Here is a 24055-nt window from a genome sequence, read left to right as displayed (position 1 = left end):
CCATTCAGCCAGGTGTTCAACTTGCAACAATGTAGATCAGCTGCGCTCTCCTCACTCGTCCATTCTTGCATGGGGAAATACAGATTTTTTTTCATAAAAGTACATGTTACTTATGTTTACATGCAAGGGATTTATTATTTTTGAGTAATGAAAATAGTTTAAATTCGTCTTTCAGTTTCTAATCCCATAACTGTCACTGGATATGACCACATAAAAAAAATTCTTGGGATTCTCAATAATTTTTAAGACTATCAAGGCATCCTGAGACCAAACAGTTGGTGAACCCTTTACATCCCTTTAATATCTACTAAAAGTGTAGCTATTTGGGATATTTCTTTTACACCTGGGGACATGTACTCAGCCTTGCCCTGTGATGTAGGCGGTACCTTATCTTTTCAGGAGGAGAGAACGGAATCGGCCAGGCCCTGTCTGCACAGACAACACCATATCCCCAGCGACCGAGGACTAGGTAATGTCCGCGCGATGCCAGACCTCGCTTGTCTCTCCTGTCTCCTCGTGGAAATAGGGAGATTCGGGAATAGTGTGAACACTGAGGCCTGGAGATAGCGAATTGTGTGCTTAATCTAAGTGCCAGCCTGATAGTAACAGCAGATGCAGTTTTTAAGTATCACAGTGAAGTACCTACGTGTTGAGCTGGCCAAGCTGCAGTTTTATCTGGTCTCTTGAGTGTTGAGAACGGAGAATTTTGTTTCCTGTGGGGTTAGTTTTTGGCACCTTCAGTGAGAGGATTGGTAGTGCTTTAGCTCTCTGTGGCGGCCCTGGGAGAGCTGTTCCTGGCCTTTCTGTTCAGCAGGGAGGACCGTTACGGCGTCCTCCGTGGCGGCGGCAGTTTCACGGTGTGGCGGCTTCCAGCGTGTTCCTTTGACTTGAATTGTCTGTTTCTCTTTAGAAGAACTCCCTGCCAGCAAGGGTTCCGTCACTCTCAGTGATCTTCCAGGGTTCTTAGGCGACCTGGCCTCTGAAGAAGACAGCATTGAGAAAGATAAAGAGGAAGGTAAGAGCCATGGGGCCCTGGGCCTAGAGGTTGTAGGAGATGGTAAAACCCTGAAACCGGGCTTAGAGTCTACACTCCCAGGCTTGCTTGGGGGAAAAGGATGGGACTTTTATTCTGGGCCCAGTGCCAAGTAAAGGGATGCCGCTTTCTGTCTTTCCCTCTGGGTGGCACACAGCAGCCTGCCACCCCACTGCCTGGCCCTGCCCGGATCGCCTTCTTACTGTGGTGTGTCTGTCGCCCTCCCTCCCCTTAGCGGCGATATCTAAAGAACTTTCTGAGATCACGACGGCTGACGCTGAGCCTCTGGTTCCTCGAGGAGGCTTTGACTCTCCCTTCTACCAAGATAGCTTCCTGGGCTGTCCGAGGAAGACCCCGTCAGCCGTCTCCAGCGCTCAGGGCGCCAGTGTGCACCCCGAGCCTCTGAACTCCTCGCTGGACAAGCCTGGGCCTGACACACCAAAGCAAGCCTTTACTCCCATAGAGCTGCCCTGTGGGGGCGCCGACGAGAGCCCTGCCGGGAGCAGGGAGCGCCAGACGCCTCTGGAGACCAGCATCCTCACTCCCAGCCCTTGCAAAATTCCTTCTCAGAGAGGCGTGGGCTTTGGAAGTAGGCAGCCTCCCCCCTACGATCATCTTTTCGAGGTGGCATTGCCAAAGACTGCCCATCATTTTGTCAGCAAGAAGACTGAGGAACTATTAAAGAAAGCACCAGGAAATGTAGAGGAAGACTGCACACCCTCTGCCTCCCCGCTGGAGGTACTGGACAGGCTGATCCAGCAGGGTGCTGATGCACATAGCAAAGAGCTGAGCAGGTAAGGTGCATGGGCTCCAGTCTTCCACAGTGTCAGTTGTATGTGGGATCAGAACTCGGGAGGGCGCAGACCATCATGCTCCATCTGGGAGCCGCTGCTCCTCCTGTTTGGTCAGACATCCCTCCATCCGGCTGCCTTTTTGTACATGACTGTGTGTGTCCTCTAGACGTGCACACTGAACTGGTCATCCCTTATAAGATGTCCCATTTTAACACGAGTCTTTCTCTCTTTACGTGGGCCGTTTGTCCACTGCACTCTGAGGAAGTTCAGAGGCTTCCACACTTGCTCTCAGAATTGGAGGGTGAGGTTATGGTATTTCAAGTATAGGAATGTTTGTCACAGGGTCCCTGTCTGTCTAGCTACGGGTGGTTTTTCTGTTTGCTGTCACAGCTCATTAGGTAGAAGATAAAATCTACAGCCTTTTGGTGCAAGTTCATGTGGCCCCTCCCCCAGGATGGCGCACGTGGTTTCTTAGATCTGAGACACTTTACAACCTTTTATTTTTTAAATTTTTTTCTCTTTTTTTTCTTGTCTGACTTTTTTTTTGTGTGTGTGTGTCTGACTTTTATTCCTCTTTTCAAAGGATGTCCAAGGAAAGGGTAAGGGAAGTTTGAATCCTCTGCCATTTCTCAATAGGCTCTTGGGGAATGTTAGTTTTTCATTTTTCTTCTGTGTGATCATCTAAAGTAGAACACGACAGAGATTGCGGTATTTAAGATCGCTCTCTTTTTAAAGATTGATTTTAGAGAGGGCAGGAAGGAGGGAAAGAGGGAGAGAGAGAGAGGGGAGAAAGAAACATTGATGTGGGATAGAAACATTGATCAGTCGCCTCCATATGCCTCCCTGACTGGGAATCAAACCTTCAACCTTCTGGTGCACAACATGACGCTCTAACCAACTGAGCCACACCTGCCAGGACTAAGATCTCTTTTTTAATGAAATCCAGTGTAATAGGCCCAGGTAAATTACCTGATTTTTCCTTAAACTTGGGTGACAGGAGCTTCATAACCCAGAGCTACTCCTCATGTATTTCAATAGAGGGTTGAAAGCAGGTAGCTCTCAGTGTGTTCGGTCACCAGTCCTTGGAGATCTGAGCAGAACATGCAGGCCGCAGAGTGAGCTCAGCGTTGGGCCTTTTCACGCCAGAGACTTGGGTGCACATCCTGGGGCACTGGCCCTTGAGTGGCCTGTAAGGCTCCTCCGCTGACTTCACCGTGGACTCGCAGTTGGAGACTTTCTTATGCCACAAGAAAGTGACCTAACCTTGCCGCAGTGAAAATTCCAGATAAGTTTCTTCTAGGTAAGATTGGTAACTTTGTGATTCAAAAACTTTCTTCCTAGGTTGTCTTTACCCAGCAAGTCTGTCGACTGGACCCACTTTGGAGGTAAAGTTGTTACTTTAGCTCCAAATCCAGCCCACACGATCCTGCTTGTTGCCTTTGGGAGGTGCCCTATAGGAAACATCTCCCCTTTGCTACTGTTCCAGCCCCTCTGTCTGCTTGGCTAAAGAGTATCTCAAGTGTTGCAAAGTCAGCATTTCCTGTTTTTGAAAAGTGTCAAAGACCATGCACTTGGCAGTAGAATTGTAAAAAGTGCAGACCTCACTCCCAGCTTCCAAGTGCAGTAAATGGTACTGTTAGAGTTCTTGGGGGAAAACATACCAGGGAAGGAAGAAAAGGAATCTCAGAAGTGCATGCATATGGGTCCAGTTTGTGGGGGAAAATAAAGAATGCTCTCAAGGAGTCACCCCACATTATGCCCATTGTGATCCTGTAAAGGGAGATAAGTGGTAAATGCTTCCTTGTCTCCTAATGAATGACTGGTGCAGGGAACCAAGTGGTTTGACAAGTGAGCGGCAACTCGTTTCTTAAAGAATTGATTTCTTAAGCTAAGAGACCACGGGCGGGGGCTTGATTGAACGATATGTAAAAGGCATCTCTGCCACCCTCCCTCTGCTTTAAAATCAGGCTCTCCTCCCTCAGATGAGATCCGCACCCTCCGTAACCAGTTGCTTTTACTGCACAACCAGTTGCTCTATGAGCGTTTTAAAAGGCAGCAGCATGCTGTCCGGAACAGGCGTCTCCTCCGCAGGGTGATCAGAGCAGCGGCTCTGGAGGAGCACAACGCTGCGATGGTGAGTGTGGTGGGGGGCAGGTGGCGGGGTGGTGGTCGTTCCTTGCCTGTAAAGAGCAGCCCTGAGCCGAGTCAGAGTTCCCTGCCTTGCTTTGCTCACTGGTGTGGCTTGGGCAGCCCACCTTATCTCTGAGGTTAACACGTGATTGGCCGTGTCTCTGAGCTCCCTTGCAGCTCTTGAAAACTGTGGGAACAACTGATTTTTTTGTATGTTTGTAATTGGCTACTATGAAACAGGGTCAAAAGATTATTTTGTTTCTCCAAATATGAGACCAGCTCTCCTGAAGCTGTTTTATGGCTAAATCCTTACGGCACAGTTGTGAAGCCAGTTAGACCTGGAGATTGGACCCTGGCTCTGCCACTTAGGAAAGTAAGTCAGCCCCCTGCAGCCTGCTACCTGGTGTGTAACATGAGAGGAATAGCAGCACTTGCTTAGTGCCTGGCGCAGGGTGAGCGTTCATTAATGTGCATCACTTTAGTGACCTTTGCTAATGTGAAACTTGGTAACTCTGGAGTTAAAGCCTAGTTAGACAGTAGCAAGCGGTCAGGTTCTAGGTCTGTTGTTAGTTACAGGGTAGCTAAGACTTTAGATGAAATGTTTGCATTTGAACTTGAGTATCACTGCCCATGTTGGAAGGCAGCTAAAATGATGACATCTTTGGTCTCTGCTAGAAAGACCAGTTGAAGTTACAAGAGAAAGACATCCAGATATGGAAGGTTAGTCTGCAGAAAGAACAGGCCAGATACAGCCAGCTCCAGGAGCAGCGAGACACGGTGGTCACCCAGCTGCACAGCCAGATCAGACAGCTGCAGCATGACCGTGAAGAGTTCTACAACCAGAGCCAGGAACTGCAGGTACGCACTGCCACGCCTGGCAGTCCACCGGAGAGGGCACGCAGCACCTTGCTCATCGTACTGGAGGTGAACCCTTTCCTCTCGGAAACCACAGCTGCTGGATCTCATGGCAGGTCCATTTTATTTAGGGCAGAGGTCCCCAGCTCTCTTGGTTCGTAGGTCCCTCAACGTTTCAATAATTTTTTCCTGGTACTCTGCAGCCAAAACAAACACCTGAAAGTCTGCTTATTAAGCAGATCTAAACAACTTAGTGAGTAGTTGTTCTGACACCTTAGTAGCTGTTTGAAATAATATACATAAATTTAAAAATTTAAATTCATTTTTAAATGACACAATTGCTTACCAATGCTATGTGTACACCTTTTGGGCACTGCACAGAGTTTCAGGCCCTGGAATCACCCTCATTTCCTCTTTCACACTGGTTTCCCCCTGGGGGTTTTTAGCACTTTGACCAACTGAAGCTCACCTTTGCAAAGAGATGGCGTCATCCAAGGGCAGGGACACTTCTTCCTGAAACTGAACCTCCAGCCAGTAGTGCACACAATGACCAGCAGATGGCACTGTGTTTCCCTCAAAAATAAACTGTCCTGCAAGGTTCCTGGGAGTTGACGGCATGGCCCCAGGATTCTTTGGTGCAGTTTGGGAACTGGGGCCTTTTATCCCTTTGTTAACAAATTAGGAAGTCAGAAACCCACCATAACTTGCTTTTTAAAACTAAGAATTAATTCCTGATGGGCCACCGAGGAACCAGGATCTGGTGGCTCTCTGGGAGCGGGCCTGCTGGCACTCTGACCACATGGCATCTCTTTGGACAGACGAAACTGGAGGACTTCAGGAACATGGTGGCGGAGCTGCGCCTGGAACTGAAGAAGGCCAACAGCAAGGTGTGCCACACAGAGCTGCTGCTCAGCCAGGTGTCTCAGAAGGTAAGACGTGGGGCGAGCTGAGCTGTCCTCCCCTCCCTTCAGAGGGGACAGATACGTCACTCCTTCAGGTGGGTGTGTCAGTGTGAGGGAGGGAGTCAGCCCCTTCCCCCCAGGGGGCATTTGGCAAAATCTGGAGACATTGTTGGTGTTACTGACATGGAGTGGGCAGGTGCCAGGTATTGCTAAACACCTGTGTGTACAGGACGTTCTCCACAGCAGGGACCACTGGCCCTTGCCCTCACCTGTGCGTGTCCCAGGAGGTCCTCCACACTGTGTTTGCGTAAATGTGCGAAGTTTGTTCAGAGTTTGGAGCTGTGATCCCCCTCTCTTTGGGATTCACTGCACTGCTAGGAATCGCTTAGTCAAGAGCGGTGAGTCTTCTGGGCCTTTACTGCCAGAACCGAATGTCCCTGCTGTGGTCCTGCACATACCCATCTTCTCTAGGCGTCCTGGAGTGGCCACCTTTGATGTGGGCATGGGTACCTCTTCCCCTTTGCCGGCTCCATTTTGAAGTGCATTTCTGTCGATTTTCATTGTCCCTGGATGCCTTTCTTTGCTCCAGCGTGTGTCAGGGGATTGAAAACTGTGGGAGTAGTCGTCTCTGCCCTCGCACTGAAACGGCCTACTTCTGGCTCGTTCCCTGATGGCCACTTGGCAGTTGTGTTTTGTCGAATCTTTCATGGCTTATTCATGTGTTTTGCTCAGCTCTCAAACAGTGAGTCAGTCCAACAGCAGATGGAGTTTCTGAACAGGCAGCTGCTGGTTCTCGGGGAGGTCAACGAGCTGTATTTGGAGCAACTGCAGAACAAGCATTCAGACACCACAAAGGTAGGCCGGGTGCGGGGGCCAGCCGCTCACAGGACCCAGGTGGTGTGTCTGCGGCAGTTCAGAGTGGCTTTATGAATCATTGCCTAGAAGATAGTGCTGTGGTCCTTGTGTCCATCTCCAGCCCTCCCTGGCCTAGCGATACAGGCATTTCTCAGCCATCATGTGAGCCTGTTCCCCTAGTTGGGTTACTTTGAAATTGAGGCAGGTGTGAGTGAGAGCACTTGCCGGTAACTGATCAGGAGGTGATCAAGGTGTTTCTCTTCTCTTACCCACACCTCTTTTACAGGGGAGGGGCGGGCGGAGGGAGGGAGGGAGGGGATGCAGCCAGGCCTGTTCTGTGCCTCTCAGGACTGGCTGTGTGCTGGTACTCATATTTTTCTTCCTTTTCATGTTGAATTTAGTTTCGGCAGGTGGTGGTTCAATGCTGGCAATGAGGCCAGCATTGGGACAATCTTACGTTAATTAGGGCCTCACAGTGGTGTTGAAACAGAAGTTTCATGTCACTTTATAAATAGCCTCGGGTGATGTTAGGGACTGAGTGAGGAATGGATTTTAATAGCACATGCTCAGATGTTTCCTGTCACTGACTTCTCCGTCACACACAGCTTCCTTGGTAGGCGTGCTGTGCTTGCGCTTAGTACAGTGTCTTAGAACCAGAGAGGCGTAGTTTTCATAGTGGAGCACTCCTCAGCCCTCTGTGCTCAGCTCAGATCCCTTCAGAAGGAAGTTACATGCAGAACTTCCTCTGGAACCAGCCATCACTTACTTTGGAAGTATAATGGCTCTGGAAAAAGAAAGTGGGAAGCACACCTGTGGGACAAGAGAACCTCTGAAAAGTTTGCTTAAATGCAGACCTGATGTCTCCTGAGAGGAGCACAGGTGATCTGCTTCTGTGGTGCCGCCTGTGGCTTGAACACTTGTGCACCAGAGCCTCCAGCGTGCCCCCGTCGTCTCTGGGCTGTTCCACAGTTCATACACCCCAGAGCCTCCAGCGTGCCCCCGTCCTCTCTGGGCTGTTCCACAGTTCATACGCCTGGTAGCACGATGCCTTCATTTGTAAGCAGCAGCAACAAACACTAAACTGGCCCTAACCAATGTGGCTCAGTTGGTTAGAGCATCATCCCATGCACCAAAGGGTCATGAGTTCGATTCCCGGTCGGGGCACATACCGAGGTTGCGGGTTCAATCCCCGGTCAAGGCTGGTACGTGAGGTAGTTGATTGATGTTTCTCACAGTTCCAGGTTGGTCAGATCAGAAGTATAGAGACAGCATCAGGGAGTCTGGCTCTTTCCACTCCTCTCACTTGGTGGCCTATCCTGTCAGCCTTGCCTTGGGTTAGCTGTACTCATGGTTGCAAGGTGTGTGCCAGTTACCGCTGCCACAGGTGGATGCCGTGATGTCCTGTGGAAGGGAGAGCATTACTTCCTGCAGGTCTCTCTGCAAGGAAACCTTCCCCAGGAACTGTCTACCAGACTTCCCACCCTTGCTATCGGCCAGGATGGTGTCGTGTGCCCATCTGTAGACAGTCATTGCCTTGTGCCCATCAGGGTTTGCCCCGGACCAAGAGCTGGGCTTCCCCTTGTTCAGTCAGGCACAGAATGGCCAGTGGGTGAGGGGCGCAGTGCCTAATGTGGTGGTTGTAAGAGTGGGTGTGAGGGTGTGTGAAAGCACATGGACGTGCCTGGTTCAGTGCTTTGTCTGTTTGTCCATAAATCACTGCCATCATTTATGACAAGGTCTGATCTCTTCACTGACCGGTGCCAACGTCTGGGCTGAGAGGCACAGCTGGAACAGCCATGTTATCTGGCTCCCAGTTCTGAGCTCCAGACAATTGCAGCCCCTGCTGAGGAAGCACTGGTCGTACTGGCCATCTTGAGCCTGGGATGCCTTTGAGGGAGTTCCTCGACCTGCCTCTTATTTATTATCTTTTTAAAAAAACAAACCTGGTAAATTTTGTTGTGCATATTTCACCACAGTAAACACAGCATATGTAGCATGTGCTTGTTGGGAAAGGACCCTCCAGCGTCCTTCCTGAGCATTAGTGTCTGCCACCTCTGGGGTTTCAACTGGTCCCACCGTGGCTGGCCAGTCATTGCCTGGCATGAGTGACACCCCTGTCAGGGCACCTCTGCTGCAGGTGTTGCTTTGCGAGAGACCTGCTCAGCCTGTTGCGTTCTCTCAGCTGGTCTGAACAGAGGGAGAATAGGCAGGGAAACAAAGGGCCCTCCTTCCCTGTGCCGAAAGGACACCCGCAGGTCAGCGTCTCTCCCGTTGGTGTTTTGTGAATATGTTTACATAGTCAATCACACTGTTCACATGGTTTATATATATAGTCTGCTTTTTATCTCTTACTAATATATATCATTTTAAAAAGCTTACAAATATAAGACATACTTTAATTTACTTAACTATTTCCCTGACAGTAGACCTAATAGTTTCTAGTTTTTTGCTCTTCTAAATATGCTGTGATGATTCTTTTTGTGTCAGAATGTCTATTCATATTTGAAATTATTTCCTTTGGGATAGATTTCAAGGAAGGATCCCTAGGTTAGCGCTTCCTGCCAGCTCACTCTCCGGAGCTTTGTACCAGTGTATGTTCCTGCTCGCACTACGCTGCAGTCCCTTCTTAGTGCTCGCTACCTTGGTTTCTCCAGGTGGACGTGGCATGGTCATTGCCAGAAGCCACTGACTCCAGCCCCTCTTTTAGGAAGTGGAAATGATGAAAGCTGCATATCGGAAAGAACTCGAAAAACACAGAAGCCATGTGCTCCAGCAGAATCAGAGGCTTGACACCTCTCAGAAACGGATTTTGGAACTGGAATCTCAACTGGCCAAGAAAGACCACCTTCTTTTGGAACAGAAGAAATATTTAGAGGATGTCAAACTCCAAGCAAGGTAACTTTCATGGGAGAGGTTCTTGGGTGGTGTGTGTGTGATGTGGGGTTTCCCACATGCTGCTGGCCTGTCTTTTCAGAGGACAGCTGCAGGCTGCAGAGAGCAGGTATGAGGCTCAGAAACGCATCACCCAGGTGTTTGAGTTGGAGATCTTAGACTTATATGGCAGGCTGGAGAAAGATGGCCTCCTGAAAAACCTTGAAGATGAGAAAACAGAAGCAGCGGAAGCGGCAGAAGAAAGGTAGGAGCAAAGGGTGGGCGTCAATGGCCTTGCCATTGGTGCCACTGACGGAATGAGGACTGCGTGATACAAGTTAGAAGCGATTGCAGCAGGCGGGCTCTGTCGGTTTCAGAGAGCCCCAGACACCTCTTTCCCCAGGACGCCCAGTGATCTCCCCATGTTCCCTTTCCTGGGCCCCAAATCCCTTGCTATGGTCACGGGAAGAGTCCATATTTAAGATTGCATCTCATGTCCCTAGTTGTCCCCTGAGGAGATCTCATGCTTGAGTCCTCTGTTGTAAATGTGGAGCGGGCTCGCAGAGGTCTGGGTCAGTGTGCGCACCCCCATCATGGGCTGGCAGGGGTCAGGGTCGGTGTGCGCACCCCCATCATGGGCTGGCAGGGGTCAGGGTCAGTGTGCGCACCCCCATCATGGGCTGGCAGGGGTCAGGGTCAGTGTGCGCACCCCCATCATGGGCTGGCAGGGGTCAGGGTCAGTGTGCGCACCCCCATCATGGGCTGGCAGGGGTCAGGGTCAGTGTGCGCACCCTCCCTCCCAGACATGGACACCACAGTCACCACCTGCTTTTCTCCTCCTGGGTTTGTTGCAGGCTTGACTGTTATAATGACAGCTGCTCGGATTCTGTGGCAGGGCACAGTGAGGAGGCATCTGGCCACAACGGTGAGACCAAGCCCCCCAGACCGGGCAGCACCCGAGGTGGGGGTGGAAGCAGAGGCGGCGGGGGCAGCAGCAGCAGCAGCAGCAGCCAGCTCTCCACCCCTGAGAAGCCCCCAAACCAGAGGGCAGGCCCGTTCAGCAGTCGGTGGGAAACTACCGTGGGCGAGCCCTCCACCAGCATCCCCACGACGGTTGGCTCACTTCCTAGTTCAAAAAGCTTCCTGGGCATGAAGGCTCGAGAGTTATTTCGTAATAAGAGTGAGAGCCAGTGTGATGAGGATGGCGTGACCATCAGCAGCCTTTCTGAGACTCTAAAGACAGAACTGGGCAAAGACGCGGGCGTGGAAGCCAAGACTCCCCTGAGCCCCGACGGCCCACACCCATCTCCCCCGAACCTGGACAGTGTTGGACAGCTGCGTATCATGGACTACAACGAGACTCATCAGGAACACAGCTAAGGGTGGTGGCCAATCAGTGTTAACTTGCGTGCTGCTGGCATAGACCAGGAGGTGTGGTGCCGTTTCCAAGCTTTCCTATTCCCAGGGTTTGAGTGGCTGGCTCACGCGGCAGAAGTGGGATGGAAGGAGGTCCTTTTGACAACTTCCTGAATGTGGAACGGTTTTTGGATCTGGCATTGAAATGCCTCCCCCCCCCCCGCCATTGACTTAGCAGTGTGTACTAACCGAGGGCCAGTTTGCATTCCTCAGTAGCTTTATTTTCTTCCCCCGCCCCTCCAAGGTTGTGTCCTTTGAACCAGTGCAATATGAGGCCAAATTTCTCTGAGTCTAACACACCACTCTCTGCTCCCTAAAGTTCAGATAGCTGGGCTGGCTCCCGTTAGCCAGGTGACAGGTGGCACGCAAGTAATCTGTTGGCCCTCTCAGAGGAGGTAGCATGCTAAGCTGACATCTCATGAATACTTTTACAGGAGACTTTTTCGCTGCTTTTGGTTCTGAGGTTCAGCATCTAAAGCAGTGGGTTAGAAAATGATGGGTCGGTCACCCTTACATTCTTCTGGCGGCTCTGATAAGCTTCCTAAGAAGTTCTCGTGAACAGAGGCCTGTTGTTGGAAAAGTCTAGAGCTGGCACTGTGGAGACATAGTCCCTTTTGTGAATGCTCTGTCCCCTCCCCACTACCTCTTATTTATTTGGTGTTTGCTCGAAAGCTGGTACTGGTCTGACCACAGGCTGGTGTGTGGAGTAAACCTGCTGTCTGCAGAACGGAAGGGCTGTGATGTGGGCAATTACCCGAGAAACACGTGTGGGCAAGGAGCTGCCCTCCGGGCAGGGCTGTGCTGGCCGAGCCTGAGGTAGCTGTCTGCGTGTTCCCTGTGTGTCCCGGGTGCCTCTGTGTCAGCTTCGTGGTGTTCCAGCAGGACGGCTCTGACGGGCCACAGAGTTTTTTCAAAGCTTAGTGACCATTGTTTCTCAGGCTTCAGAGTTGCCTCACTAAAGTAGGTTCTAGGCCACCAAAAAGGTAACAGCTTTTTACACCAATTCTGACTTTGAGGGGCCTGCTGCCCTTCCACATGTTGGTGATGGCAGAGCATCTCCCATCAGGGTCCTGGTGAGTTCTGTCAGAGGCTGGCTGCTGGGGACCCATGGGTGTCGCACATGTGTGCTCAGGAAAGGTGACACCGGCTGCAACACTGGCGGTGGCAGAGAACCAAACTCCACAGATGCTCCTGAAATAAACGCTAGAAGCCTAAGAATTCTTGCCTGGTGTTCTGGCTGAGGCGAAGAGAGGCTGGGAAAGAGCTGGCGAACCCAGTTTCTCTTTCTGTTCTTAGGGTTACAGTACAGAAGGTTCAGCCTCAAGGAGGAAAAAGACCAGTGATGGTACGAAACCTTAGAGCGTGTCCTGGCATCCCTCAGCACGGGCCGGCTGAGAGACTGCGCCAGCACAGCTGTGTGGGCAGGAGGCCTCCCTGGGACGGTGTGCGGGCGTGACTGACCCACCCCAGCCTGCGAAGGCTGTCAGGCACGGCGACACCCTCCCACGGGGTGTCCCACGCGGAGTGTCACACCACCCATTTAATCCTTTGTGTCCAGAGGAAAGCTAAAGGTCAAATATGTTCTGGTTGCCTAGTTCAGATTTAGAAAAGGAAAGCAAACAGATTCAGAGAGGAGAAAGTGTTACAGGGTCGCTGTCGAGACAGTTCTGAATGTTAACCCTGCTCCCGTCCAGGAGATCGAGACTCCAGGCGCCTTAGTCACAGTGTTTCCCCTGGCTGACTGGCAGAGACAAGGAGGCCCATGGGAAGAAAGGAAAACAGTTTTTAAAATGGGCAGATTGTAAAAATACAGGAGGAGGAGGCAGCGTGATGAACTGGGCTGAGGCTCCAAGGCAGTCTCTCTGCCAGGGCCCTGGCAAGCTCCTGCAGCCCGGGTGCTGTCTGCTCAGCTTCACAGCTATGGCTGAGCCTGCAGAGCTGCGCTCAGTCCCCTCTGGGTTCCAGGTGACCATGGGTTTTATTCAGCCAGCGCTGGGATCAGGCCTGGAGTCATGTGGAAGTGGCCCAGCCTAACAATTTAGGCTTTTGTGTTGCAAAGGCCTCAGTCCTCAGTTTTGTTTGGTTTGGAACGGATAAACCTGCCAGGAGTCAGCAGGCCAGCCAAGGCTGCTGCAGCGAGCTAGCATTCTTCAGGGTGGGAGGCTGACCCAGAGGCAGTCCTGAGAATCGGCCAGGCCCAGGGGCAGGGAGGCAGAGGCACAGGACAGTCAGTGTCCCTGGCAGATCCTGGGCTGACGGGCGCTTGTGGTGCTCACATGGGCTGGGCTGGGCTGGGCTGGGGGGCCTCTATCCAGCCACCGAGCTTGTTGCCTGCCCCAGTGCTGTGGCAGTGTCCTGGTCCCCCTTGACACTGAGCGGGCTCAGCACAGACCCCGAGAAGATAAGAGGCTGCTGCTGGGGCAGCAGGGGATTTATAAGAGGAGCACACAGGATCACTGGGTGGGCGGGGAGAGGAGACCGCAGCATGGTCTCCACAGGGAGGTGCGTCCCTGAATCCGCTACAGGTAGCGCTCCGATCTGTGTCAGACACGAATTTAGGGATTTAAAAAGCTTTGACAAGGTTCTGCCGAAACACGTATAAAACCCGTTACTGTGGGGTTGGGAGAAATACTGGTCATGAGTAGGAAAACGGACTGAAGTCCAAAGGTGGGAGAGAAAGGCCATTTCTTGGGTTGAGAGGTTTCAGAGCTCTCCTGGGAGACGGTGACCAGCTCTATAAGGTGGGTGGTAGACGTGGCCTCCCCAGGCTGTTCAGAGTTTTTCAGGAAAGAAAACTGCTGAACCTTTGGGAATAAGCTGCTGACAGTTGTTAGGCTCTGAGTGGAGAGAAACGACAGATATGCTGCTTTGTGAACCAGAATATACGTACTGTCCTCGGGGAAATAGTCCAAACTCTTCCTGGAAGGTAAGCAGTTAAAGCCCAGGATCAGGTCCCAGACGCCCCTGGCCTTTGGAAAAATTAGCCTGTGTGCCACCTTGGCCAGAGAGGCCACACAGCACAGGGCAGATCAGGACAGCCGGAAGCAGCTCCAAACCCGCAGTCCCCATTTGCAATAGCACGTGGAGCCTCCAGTGGGTGTTCTTGTTGAGAAAGATTAAACTAGCAGCTGCGTAGAGGATGACGAATGATGTGCTCATGGTGTTGAGAGGACCTGTGAGCTGGGCCACAGGGCTGTGGGTGTTTCTGTGTAGAAACTAAGGAACGTGCTCTGACTAAATACTAGATAGAACAGACCAATGAAGCCGGGAGGAGATACCGAAGAACAGATGAAAGTACTGCTTAGATACCCAGTTTCCTAAGTGCGCACACTAGGAGGTGTGGGAAGTGTGGACAGGTTTACGGAGGGTTTGGGTAGAGTGAGGGCTCAGCCCCAAGCTGACACCGCCACCTTGTGTGGGGACCGAGAGTGGTCCCTGCAGCAGCCCAGTCCCGCCCAGGAGTGTGTCCCCATGGGGACAGCTGTCTTGTGGGATGGCCCAGATCAGCACGTCTTCCTCTGCCGCATTTTTACCCTAGGTACATGCTTTAAAACTGACCAACAGTGCGTATTGGACAGTACACCCAGTCTAAAGATGTTCGTGTGTCTGTTTACATCCAGAGCTCTATGACACATGCTCCCGCCCCCCTAAGGATTTGATTGCACTCGACTAAGCTTTTCTCCAGAGGTGAAAAAACCAGCTGAGGTCTGAGGTTGGGGCCTGGCCCCAGGCTGCTGCTGTGACCCTTGTCCCCAGGTGGCTCGTGTCTCTGGCCATGACTCTGATGTGCCCAGGGAGAGCTGTTTCAGTCTTTTCCACACCATCCCTCGGTCCTTACATGCTCTCCTGAGAGTGGCGGGAGCTACACGGGACACTTGCCTGGGACAGTTGAGCACCTGCGCCCACGACTGCTTTCAGCCTTGAAACGAGTTTTTGAAGACAGGAGCTCCCCCTGCCCTCGTTTCCGTTTCCCTCTCCTTGCCTCCCCTTCCCACAAAATTGTCCATCCTCTGGGCTTAGTAAGCTGGTTGACCCATTGGAATAAGTCTTTTAGAGGAGACCCAAGAATTTGAGACCCCCTCCCCTCCCACCTCAGCGCAGTGTTTGGACAGGAGGGTAGGGTGCTGCTCTGTGCAGCTGACACTGGCTTATCAAAGGCAGCCAGGCATTTTGCACTAGGAAGAATCAGTGATCACTTTTCAGAAGGCGCCCACGGACCACAGACACCTTATGGAGGAACAGATTTTGCTGACATAGACCTGGTTTTATAACTCAATCATGGATCAAGCGTGTGCAGCCAGCCTGCAGGGGAGGGGCCCCATCACTGAAAAACAGATTTTTTAAACTGACTGCTTTTAGTTAAATTTTAAAAAGTCATCTCGTCAAAAGGTTTAAACCTTCCCGCCTCGATTAAAAAAGCATGTCACACAATCCGCATCAGATGCCATCAGCGTGACCGGCAGGAGGAAATGGTACAATCTCAGTGAGTGGGGACTGGAATCCAAAGGGTTTGCTGTCCTTAGAATGTTCTAAAACGTCAAGGCAGTTGCTTGTGTTTAACTGTGAACAAATAAAAATTTATCGTTTTGCACTATGCTGTGCTGCTGCGAGTGGCTCCTGTTGCCCCTGAGGGACTCATCCAGAGATGGGAAAACCTCAGGGTCTGGGGAGGCTGGTTACCTCCAGGTGCAGAGGAGAGTGCCGACAAGTGTCAGAACCTGGCTTTATTCTGTGAGATCATTTTTGTTCTGGCAAACAGCCACAAATCCTCAAAATTACCTGCCTCCAATTCATGCCCTTTCCCCAAAGAGTGGCCTTCTGGTGTGTCTGTGGGAGTTGACTTGAGTCACGGCTATGAGAAAACTCACAGGTTGCTTACTGGGCTGCACTGTGTCCAGCCTGGGGCCCACTTGTGTCCCTAATGGTTGGCTGGCACAGTGGGCTTAATGCAGCCCTTTGGTGGAGCCCAGGGACACTGAACCTATCAAGAGCTGGCATGCAGCACTTTCCCGTGCCTGGGAATGCGGGAGGAAGCGGGCCCTGTGCCATGGGGGTGGGGACGGAGGTGGAAACTGCCTCTAAAAAATGGTTAGATTGGTCCTGGCCTTACTATCTCTTGCTTGGGACATCTTGGGACAGTACCAGGGACTAAGAGCTCCACCTGCAGTGTACCTCCACCTGCTGCCCCCTGGAAAGGGGTCTGCTCTGCCTGTTTTAAGGGTGGAAGCAGTTCGTTTGAGACAAAGACTCAGAGGTGGCAGCTTTTCGTTTTGTTTGGAGAATGCAGGTGTCCCTGTCTGGGTAGGTCTCTAACACAGGAGGGGTAGCCGCGGCCTTCTGTGCGTCTTTGGCAGGTGTGCTCCTGTCTAGTGGCTGCTCTGTGCTAGCCGTTTCACTGGTGAGGCCACTGCCCAGTGTCCTTGGGGTCTCAGGATAAATGTGGCTTTCTTTAGGGATAAATCCCAGGAGACCACGCCAGGCACACAGGTAGTAGAACACTTTTATTCTTGACGTTAGCCCCCGAGGAAGCAAGAATACAGAAGCTAAGTCGCCCCCTGTGAAGGAAAAGCCAACAGTCAGATAGGACTCCTGGCAAGCTCGGAGCTGGTGACACATTTCACACGTCTGGGCCTCGCTCATGAAGACCAGGTAACTGCCCTGCACAGGAGCCCAGATGAGAGACCCTCCAGCGTCTCTCAGTCTCCCTCTCCCAAGTAAAGGCGGAAGGAAGGAAGGAAGGGCTCGTTCCCTTGGGCTTTGGTCCAGAGACCTGGTCCCACTGAGGGCGCTCAGCATGCTGACCCGCAGCAGCCTGGGAGCCAGGGCAGCCCCGTCCCGCCAAGAGCCGCGCCTCCCAGCAGGTCCCACTGCGGCCTCCTGGCTCCCGCTCAGCCTGGCGAGGGCGCGCTGGGCGGGAGCTCCAAGAGGACGGCCGCGCAGTCAGCCTCGCTCTTTCCCATCCTCCCTGGGACACTACCAACCACTCCGAAAGTGGGGCTCCTCTCCATGGGCACAGAGCCTGCCCTGAGAGGCGAGGGAAAGTTAGACGTTAGAGCGAGGGAGGGCGCGAGGGTCTCAGGAACAGATGGGGCAGCTCCTTTGGGGTTAACGAGCGGCAGGGACTGTGGGTGCCAGTGAAAATGGATCCACCAGTGAAACCGGGTTTAGTGACAGTCCCCATGGGCCTGGCACTGGGTCCGGACGGGCAGACAGGCCACGGGCTCTGGGTTACAGTTTCCCACCAGGTGGTCTCCAGGGAGGTTTTGAACACCCTTTGCCTTCCCCCCGGGGCTTGGGGCTGTCTTTCGTGAGCTGCCCACACTGGTGTTTTCCTAAGCAAGGCCGGGCGCCTTTGGTCAGGGGAGGCAGAGCAGCCGCCGCGGTGGCGTCCTGGCGTGTCTGGGGCTCACTCACATGCTGCATCGCTTTGCGGGGCAGCTTCTCCGAGTGGGCGATCCACTCTTTCATTAGGTCCAGGACAATGGGAATGAGGCTGACCACGCCCCCGTAGTGGTTCCTGGCCTCGTCACAGCTCAGGTGGTTCACCACGTCATGAGGATACCTGCAGGGCAGCAAGGGGGCTGGGTGAGCCCCCACCCCAGCGACTCGCCACACGCCACACGCCAGACCTCATGCGGGCGTTTTGATCCTGACCTCCCAGCAGAATCGCCTGGGAGGTTTTAGCACTGTGCGCCCAAGCCGGCTCCCGGTTCGGGGCCCCCAGTGTGACGGAGATTTGCAGAACCCGGGTGAAGGGCTGTGGACGCCTCTAATGGCTTCAGAATATGCTGCGTCCCCGTGACTGTTCCTGCCCTAATGTCTCAGCAGCTTCCTTGAGAATTTGGGACTTTGGGCAGCGGATCCCCAGGGCTCAGAATTAGGGCCTGGGATTTCCCACCGGCTTCATCAGTTCGGGCTCACCGGCCCTCTCAGCAGAGGCCCCTCCTCTTCCCCCCTGCCCACACGCATAGGCCGAGGCCTCAGGAATAGGGCCAGAGTGACTTACTTTGCTCTCAGGCTGCTCAAGTCGTTGCTCTGGCTCACAAAAGTTTTACACTTGTCGAGGAAGTTGTTGGTGACCGGGGTGCCCGAGTGCAGGGCTTCGAAGTTCTGGCAGAGCCTGCTGAGCTCCGTGCAGATGTCCAGGAACATGAGCAGGATGCGGCGGTCCGTGGAGTTGTTGCAGTAGTGTTCCATGTAGCTCTGCACCTGCCGGGCCGGCGCCGTGGCGTGAGCGAGGCCGGCCGCAGCCCGGCCCTGCCTTAGGGGCAGGCCTCCAGGAGCCCCACCGTGCCCTCCGCGCCGCCCAGGGCCAGCGGCGAGATGCCAGCCATGCTGGAGCATTCGCACAGAGAGCACCGTACAGAGCTAATGGCGCTAATGCGGTTGAGTGTCCCAGGCACCACAGAATGCTTTGCAGGCCCAGCGTCACTCCCTCCTCACCTAAACCCTACACCTGGGCAGCTTTTAAACCCCCGCTGTGCAGATGAGCAGGGGAGGCTCAGGGCGGTGAGGTACCGAGCCCGCCTCGGCTCTGAGCTCGCGCCCTCGCCAGTCCCCACAGGCCTAAGCCAGGGCCTACGGCCAAGGGCCGGTCCCGACTTCATGCCACAGTCCCACTCAGACGACTGTTGGCAGGGCCACCCGGACTGACATCCTTTGCAGTTCTGTCCTGTGTGTCCAAGGCAGAGAAAGGAGGGACAGCCAGTCAGTGGAGCTGGGGAAAATGACCACCCACGTGAGAAAACCACTCTTTACCTCACACCACAGACGGGCCACCTCTGGGAGGTGAAGCTCTTCAACCTCCAGCCCGACGAGCCCTGCGGAGAGTGTGCCGCAGACCCAAAGTGGGAAACAGCCTCGGAACGGGGCCGGAAGACGCTCGGAAGACGGAACAGCTGACCTACTTTCAACTCCTTTCCTGGGGGGGGGGGTGTAAGGGGTTCCCTCCTGGCTCAGGGGACTGTCTCTCCGGAGTGACCTGGCTCCACCCAGTGACTCGGGATCTGAGGTCAGGCGAGGGTGGGAGGACTGACCTTTGCCGGAAAGGAACTGGCTCCATCCAGGCGGGATTCCCAACCCACTTCTGTCAGACGGTTCCCCCACTCTCCACGATCTGGTGGCACGGGCTCCCCCACCACCTCCAGCACCCATAAGGCTCTAAGTCTAACCCCGGGCTCCCTGCTGTCACCGGTTGCCAGCTGTTGCTAGCGGATGTCTTTCCAAACCAGTTGTCTGAAGTGTCCCTTCCCCAGCGCCGTAGCTTTGCGGGGGGCAGAGGCTGACACCCTCCGCGCCCGCCCGGAGCGGAGCGATGTGCTGTAACCACAACAGAGCAGCGCCCCTGGCCGCCTGTGGTGTGCGCCCGACCTTTGGAGGGCAGGGTGAGGGCGGAGAGCCGACACTTCAGATGGTCAGATTGTGGGGCCGCTGTTACAAAAGCCTCCACTGAGCCTTCTCACTTTACAGATGAGGAAACTGAGGCACAGAGGGGCAAGCCACTGGCCCAAGGTCACGGAGGTGGCCTGGGGTAGAGCTGGGATGTAAGCCCTGGCCGGCTGAGTCTTGAGCCCACATTTTTAATGCTTTGCTATAGTGGCTCCCACGCGTGGCGAGGGAAAGAATGTACGGCTCGTCCCACCAGCCAGGATCTGAATCCTGATTCTGGCACGAGCATGCTTCCTCTCTCTCGGCCTCAGTTTTCTCATCATTCAGGCGAAGGCCGGGCCTGCTGCCGCCCGGGAATCTCTGGCCTGGCGGGGCCCAGGATCCTGCCCCTGCCCTCACCTGCTCGATGCTGGCGATGGGCCGGATCTTGTCATGGGCGTTCTCCCGGCAGTGCTCCAGCGCCGCCACGAAGGTGAACTGCTGCTGCTGGAACAGCTTGTACTTCTGCTCGATGCTCCGGAGGGACTCCTTCGCCTCGTTCATGGTTCTCCCCTGGGCTCACCCCCTGGAGAGCGGGAGCCTGTGGGAGGCAGACGGGGGCACTGAGGGCCCAGGGCCCGGGCGCGGACCCAGCTCTGCAGTCGGGTGCCGGGTGCATGGCCCTCCTGGTGGAGTGCTGCATGAGGTCCCCACCACCTGGAGGGCAGGGACTACAGCAGTCACCCCCGTTCTGCAGAGAAGGGAATGAGCCCTCCCGTGCAAGACCCCCCAGGCTGCCCACGAGAGAGCTGAGCCTGGCCCAAACCCGTTTATCCCGGAAGGACACATTCTTTGTGGTAAAATATGACTTCCTTCCCTCCACGGTGGATAAGAATTTCTCTGGTTTCCAGTCTTTCCAGACGGTGGGTCTCTCTTTCTCTCTCTCTCACACACACCCCGGCACAGCCTCCAGTGCCTCCCTGTGGTGTCAGTGAAAACTGGGATCAGGGAATGTGCCACAGCATGTAAAACCTGATTCTATCAGCTTGGACTCAAATTGTTTTAAAACATCGATCACTGCAGTTGGTGGGATTCTTTCCGGTGGACCAAGCAGAGGAAGGGTCGGCACTGGGCTGCGCCTTCCCAGCTCTGGTCGGGGCAGGGCCCTGATTCCGGTTTGCCCGGGCCCCTCCTCCCTGCCTCCTGCTAACTGCAGGATGACCCTGACTGGGAATGTGACTGCCGAGGGCAGAGCTCTCTCCTGGTGCCTCACTGTCTCGTGCGGTCCAGGCGGTCCACAGCGCCTCTAGAATCTGCCCTGGGAGCAGAAAGGCTATGGGTTCTCCCCTCCGTGACATCATAATTTTGCTGAGCACACACCAAATGCTCCAGGTCACAGATTTGTGGAATGGTAAGAGTTAAAAGGGACTTCAGCAGATGAACTCCCCTTTACTTTGGGGGGAGGGGGCTCATGTCCAGGATGTCACAGCAAACCTGTGCCACGGACCCCCCGACCCCAGGCCCCAGGCTTCCTGACAGCTAACCAGCATCCTCGAAGCTGCCACACCGCTGACCCCGCACCCCTGGACCAGCACACCTGCACCCCAGGCGAGCAGGGTCAGAGGAGACTGCGAGGGAGGGAGGACCCGAGCGAGATGCCACAAGGGAAGGACATGGGGAAGGACACTTTCCAGGCTTCCCGGTAGGTCCCAGGTGGAGAGGCGTGAGGACAGGTTGGAGCTGGGAGGCACTTCCTTCTGTGTGTCCCTCAGCACCTCGAGCCCAGAGCAGGGCTGGCGCCAGGGAGGCCGTCCCTGTGGCAAGAGGAGACGGTGTCGGGGATGAAAGGAAACGCAAGGAGGACAGACCAGAGGATGGCCTCCCAGACTCGATGGGAGCAGTAAGTCAGAGAACCTGGGAGGGCTGGGAGACACAGCCGAGTCCTGGGCAGGGAGCTGAAACGCAGCCAGGCTGCCATAAAGGAGCCGCACCCGAAGGGACCCTGACAGTTGGCCCCGTAAACCCGAGTGGGTCCACTGTAAACAGAATGGAGCGCACTTCAGCGGCAGTGGCCCGAGTCCACCCCGGGAGCCATGGCGCCTGTGTTTGCCAACAGAGCAGCGCAGCTCCGCTGGGGACTGGCTGGTCCAGGGCCCGGCAACCTCCCTGCACTCAGCACCTCCCGTCTCTGAAGTGGGCAGGCAGGAGGGGATGCAGTGGGGGCCCCCTGTGTGCAGGACACTATTTAGGGTGCTGGGCTATGACATTAAACAAAACAGGTGAGATTCCCTGCCCTGGAGGAACTACCTTTTAGAGACGGAGGCAGACAAGGAGGACCAGTGAATGGAACGTAGATAGAGCAGAGAAGTGGGATGGGGTGTCAGGAACGGGGGGGGGGGGCACAGTATGCAAAGGGGCGTTTGCAGGAGGTGGCTGGGGGCAGTGCAGGTGCTCTAGCTCGCAACCGGCGCCAGGAAGGCTCGCCCGCCACCCCCGATCCTCATAACCACAGGTTACTCGACGGGGCTCCAGGAAAACCCTGGACGCGCCCCACCACAAGTCCCATGAACAGGGTACCACAGCTGTCCCCACGTGACAGATGCTGGGAAGCGAGCAAGCCAGCATTTCCCCGCTCACCTCTGCCTGACTTTATAAAGTCTGGGCTCGTAACTCGAGTATCTCCCTCCTTCCCTCTGAGAGGGTCCACCAGAGACATAAGGTCAACTGTGGTTGGGGGTTTGGGGGCGGGGTGTGATACCAAAGGCCTGAAATGCTCCAGCCCTCCGCCAGGGCCCACGCACCCGCCGGACCCCAGGATCCCGCAAGCTGTTCCCCGTTCCAAAGCAGCGGGGACTAGCATTCAGGGGCTGCCCTGTGCGCCTGGCTCCCTGCCACCCTCCGGGGGCTTCCCGGGGCTGCCAAGTCCTCCAGGGATACAGCACTACCTCGGCTGGTGGCCCCAAGAGCCCCTGAGAGAAAAACTGACTCGGTTCTTGATCCTAGCGACTTGTGACATGCACAGCAGGAATGTCGTGAGAAGAGCTGTAATAAGCTATCCAAAGTGATCGTCCCTTGAACGAGAGTCACTGCAGCCAAATTAGCCGGGATGAAAGGCACAGGGTGCAGACACTTCTCGATCTGGGGGGGAGGGGGGGAGGAAGGAAAAAATGATTACCCAATAGGTTTTTGGCTTTAATTGATTTGTATTTTTCTAGGCTGCTAAAGAAGATTAAATCGTGGTATGAAAAGCGCCTAGGGCTTAAAATAAATGAGGAGAAAGGTAAGTCATTTCAGAAATGTCCAGGAAGCAAACTGAACGTCTCCAGTGCAAATTGCAGGCTTGGTTGTGGGGTTCTTTGTTCGGGGGGAGGCGGCCTCCTTTTCTTCCCCGGCTGTCTCTGCAGTTGGGTTTGACAAGCCTACCAAGGCCTGTGCGCTTTGAGGAAGCGCTTCTGAGGGGGAGGCAGGACTCAGCCTCTCCTGTCGGAGGGCCAGTCTCCGGGCAGCCGGCTGGTGGGAAGGGCTTTGGCCGGGAGGCAGGACACCTGGTTCCCAGCCCTGGCTCTGCGTCTGATTAACAGGTGACCTCGGCCAACAGTTTCTCCCTTTCTAGGCCTCAGTTTATCCGGCTATAAGGTGAGGGAATTTGGATTCGAGGCTCTTGGAGCGGCTTTTGGATTCTCATGTTCTGTGATCAACCACCAATGGGGGAAAAAGGCCCAGAAAGAGGACCTGACTCGCCCAAAGTCACTCAGACAACTATTTCTCACCATTCCAAGCCTCCAAATTCTCATGTGTAAGACGGGAATGAAGGTACCCAGTCCTCAGGGTTGGTGCAAAGATTAAATGAGATAATACTAAGAGCAGCTCCTGCGCAGTGCGCCCTTACTAGAAGCCAGTTCCTGTCCAATACTTCGGAACCCCCAGTTCCCAGGGGAAGAGAGGGGCACGGGGCAGGCTCACACAGCTGGGAAGGTGCACCCGGAATTCGCACGCTGGGCGATCTGTATCCACCTGGCCACACGCCCCCCCCCCCCACGCGCACAGGCACCCAGGGGAGCGCGGAGCCCACGGCGGCGCCTCCCGCCGAGAACCGCAAGAGCTCGAGCTCCCAAATGCAGGGCCGGCGCCGTCTCCCCGGGGTGCACGCGACCCCCACGGCGCGCACCCCTCCGGGCCCCGGGCAGCAGGGGCGGCCGCCTGCACCCCCGCCCGCCCCCCGTTTCCAACCCCGGGGCCTAACCTCGCTCGCTCCGCAGCCGCCTGCGCTCTGAGCGCCCGGAGCCGGAGAGCCCCGCGGGTGTCGGGCCCGGGAGGGGCGCGCAGGCCCTCCCCGAGGCGGGAAGGCGCGGTGGGCCGGAGGGTGCGGAGGCGGCGGCGGGAAGGGGGCGGGGCCGCGCCGATTGTGACGCGGTCGCCTAGCAACCGGGCCACGTGGCCCCCGGGGCGCGGGCGGGGCTCCCGGGCTCGGAAGCGGCGAGTTCGGCGGAGGGTTTCCCGCGAGACCCTCGGCCCTCGGGCCGCCCCGTGGCCTCCCTTCCTTCCCCTACCTCCAGTCTTCATGCCAAAGATGGGGAAACTGAGGCCAGGGAGCCGAACATCTGGGCGTGGAGCATCGGCGGACCCGCAGCAGGATCCGCTTTACCCTCGGGGTGTCGTCCGGCGGCTCGGCACGGGGGGGGCCCCCGCCGGGCACACCGCGGGCCCTCGGAGGCCGCGGCCGGGAGCAGCCCGGGTGCCCCCTGTGCGCGCCCGAGGGTGGGCGCGGCCGGCGGGGAAGGCGCTCGCCCGGAGCACGAGTCCCCGCCCCGCGGCGCGCGCCGATGACGTGG

General features: G+C 55.1%; 2 protein-coding genes across 21 annotated transcripts in view; one reads left to right on the top strand and one right to left on the bottom strand.

Annotated features, from left to right (window-relative positions):
* The window catches only part of TSC1 (TSC complex subunit 1), a 46592-nt gene extending 31139 nt beyond the window's left edge, over positions 1-15453 (top strand). For 2 of the 4 annotated variants that reach the window (XM_081151473.1, XM_081151472.1), the window contains exons 13-23: positions 400-469; positions 911-1015; positions 1269-1827; positions 3169-3212; positions 3795-3961; positions 4633-4815; positions 5631-5741; positions 6447-6569; positions 9277-9464; positions 9544-9705; positions 10295-15453. In XM_081151473.1, coding sequence (XP_081007599.1) covers positions 400-469; positions 911-1015; positions 1269-1827; positions 3169-3212; positions 3795-3961; positions 4633-4815; positions 5631-5741; positions 6447-6569; positions 9277-9464; positions 9544-9705; positions 10295-10820 — 2238 coding nt within the window. In that variant the 3' untranslated portion in view covers positions 10821-15453. The remainder of the gene's footprint in view (positions 1-399; positions 470-910; positions 1016-1268; positions 1828-3168; positions 3213-3794; positions 3962-4632; positions 4816-5630; positions 5742-6446; positions 6570-9276; positions 9465-9543; positions 9706-10294) is intronic. The other 2 variants (XM_081151474.1, XM_081151475.1) reach the window with 2 other exon arrangements.
* Positions 15454-16339: 886 nt separating this feature from the next.
* Positions 16340-23985, bottom strand: SPACA9 (sperm acrosome associated 9). Of its 17 annotated transcripts, none has more exons than XM_081150395.1 (6): positions 23467-23563; positions 22169-22361; positions 19644-19824; positions 17863-18065; positions 17271-17418; positions 16340-16411 (listed from the first exon to the last, which is right to left on the bottom strand). In XM_081150395.1, exons 3-6 carry the CDS (start codon positions 19785-19787, stop codon positions 16400-16402), a joined length of 507 nt encoding a protein of 168 aa, XP_081006521.1. In that variant the 5' UTR covers positions 19788-19824; positions 22169-22361; positions 23467-23563; the 3' UTR covers positions 16340-16399. The 17 variants fall into 17 exon arrangements, with proteins under 17 accessions (XP_081006521.1, XP_081006522.1, XP_081006520.1 ...); XM_081150396.1 differs by having other exon boundaries at positions 16341-16411; positions 22210-22361; positions 23467-23564; XM_081150399.1 differs by having other exon boundaries at positions 16342-16411; positions 17863-18059; positions 22210-22361; positions 23467-23643.
* Positions 23986-24055: the final 70 nt, after the last annotated feature.

This window comes from Miniopterus schreibersii, assembly GCF_964146895.1.
Source record: "Miniopterus schreibersii genome assembly, chromosome: 11".
NCBI classification, from domain to species: domain Eukaryota; kingdom Metazoa; phylum Chordata; class Mammalia; order Chiroptera; family Miniopteridae; genus Miniopterus; species Miniopterus schreibersii.
The sequence above is the reverse complement of the archived record's forward strand: the minus strand, read 5'-3'. Positions and strand labels throughout refer to the sequence as shown.

Bases quoted from the DNA above. Each gene is read 5' to 3' on its own strand.
- SPACA9 (XM_081150401.1), bottom strand. From the start codon at position 19,787: ATGAACGAGGCGAAGGAGTCCCTCCGGAGCATCGAGCAGAAGTACAAG. The intron at 18,066-19,643 runs GTGAGGGCAGGG...CCGGCCCGGCAG, and splicing joins CCATCGCCAGCATCGAGCAG to GTGCAGAGCTACATGGAACA. The intron at 17,419-17,862 runs GTAAGTCACTCT...GCTGCCCTGCAG, and splicing joins TTGAGCAGCCTGAGAGCAAA to GTATCCTCATGACGTGGTGA.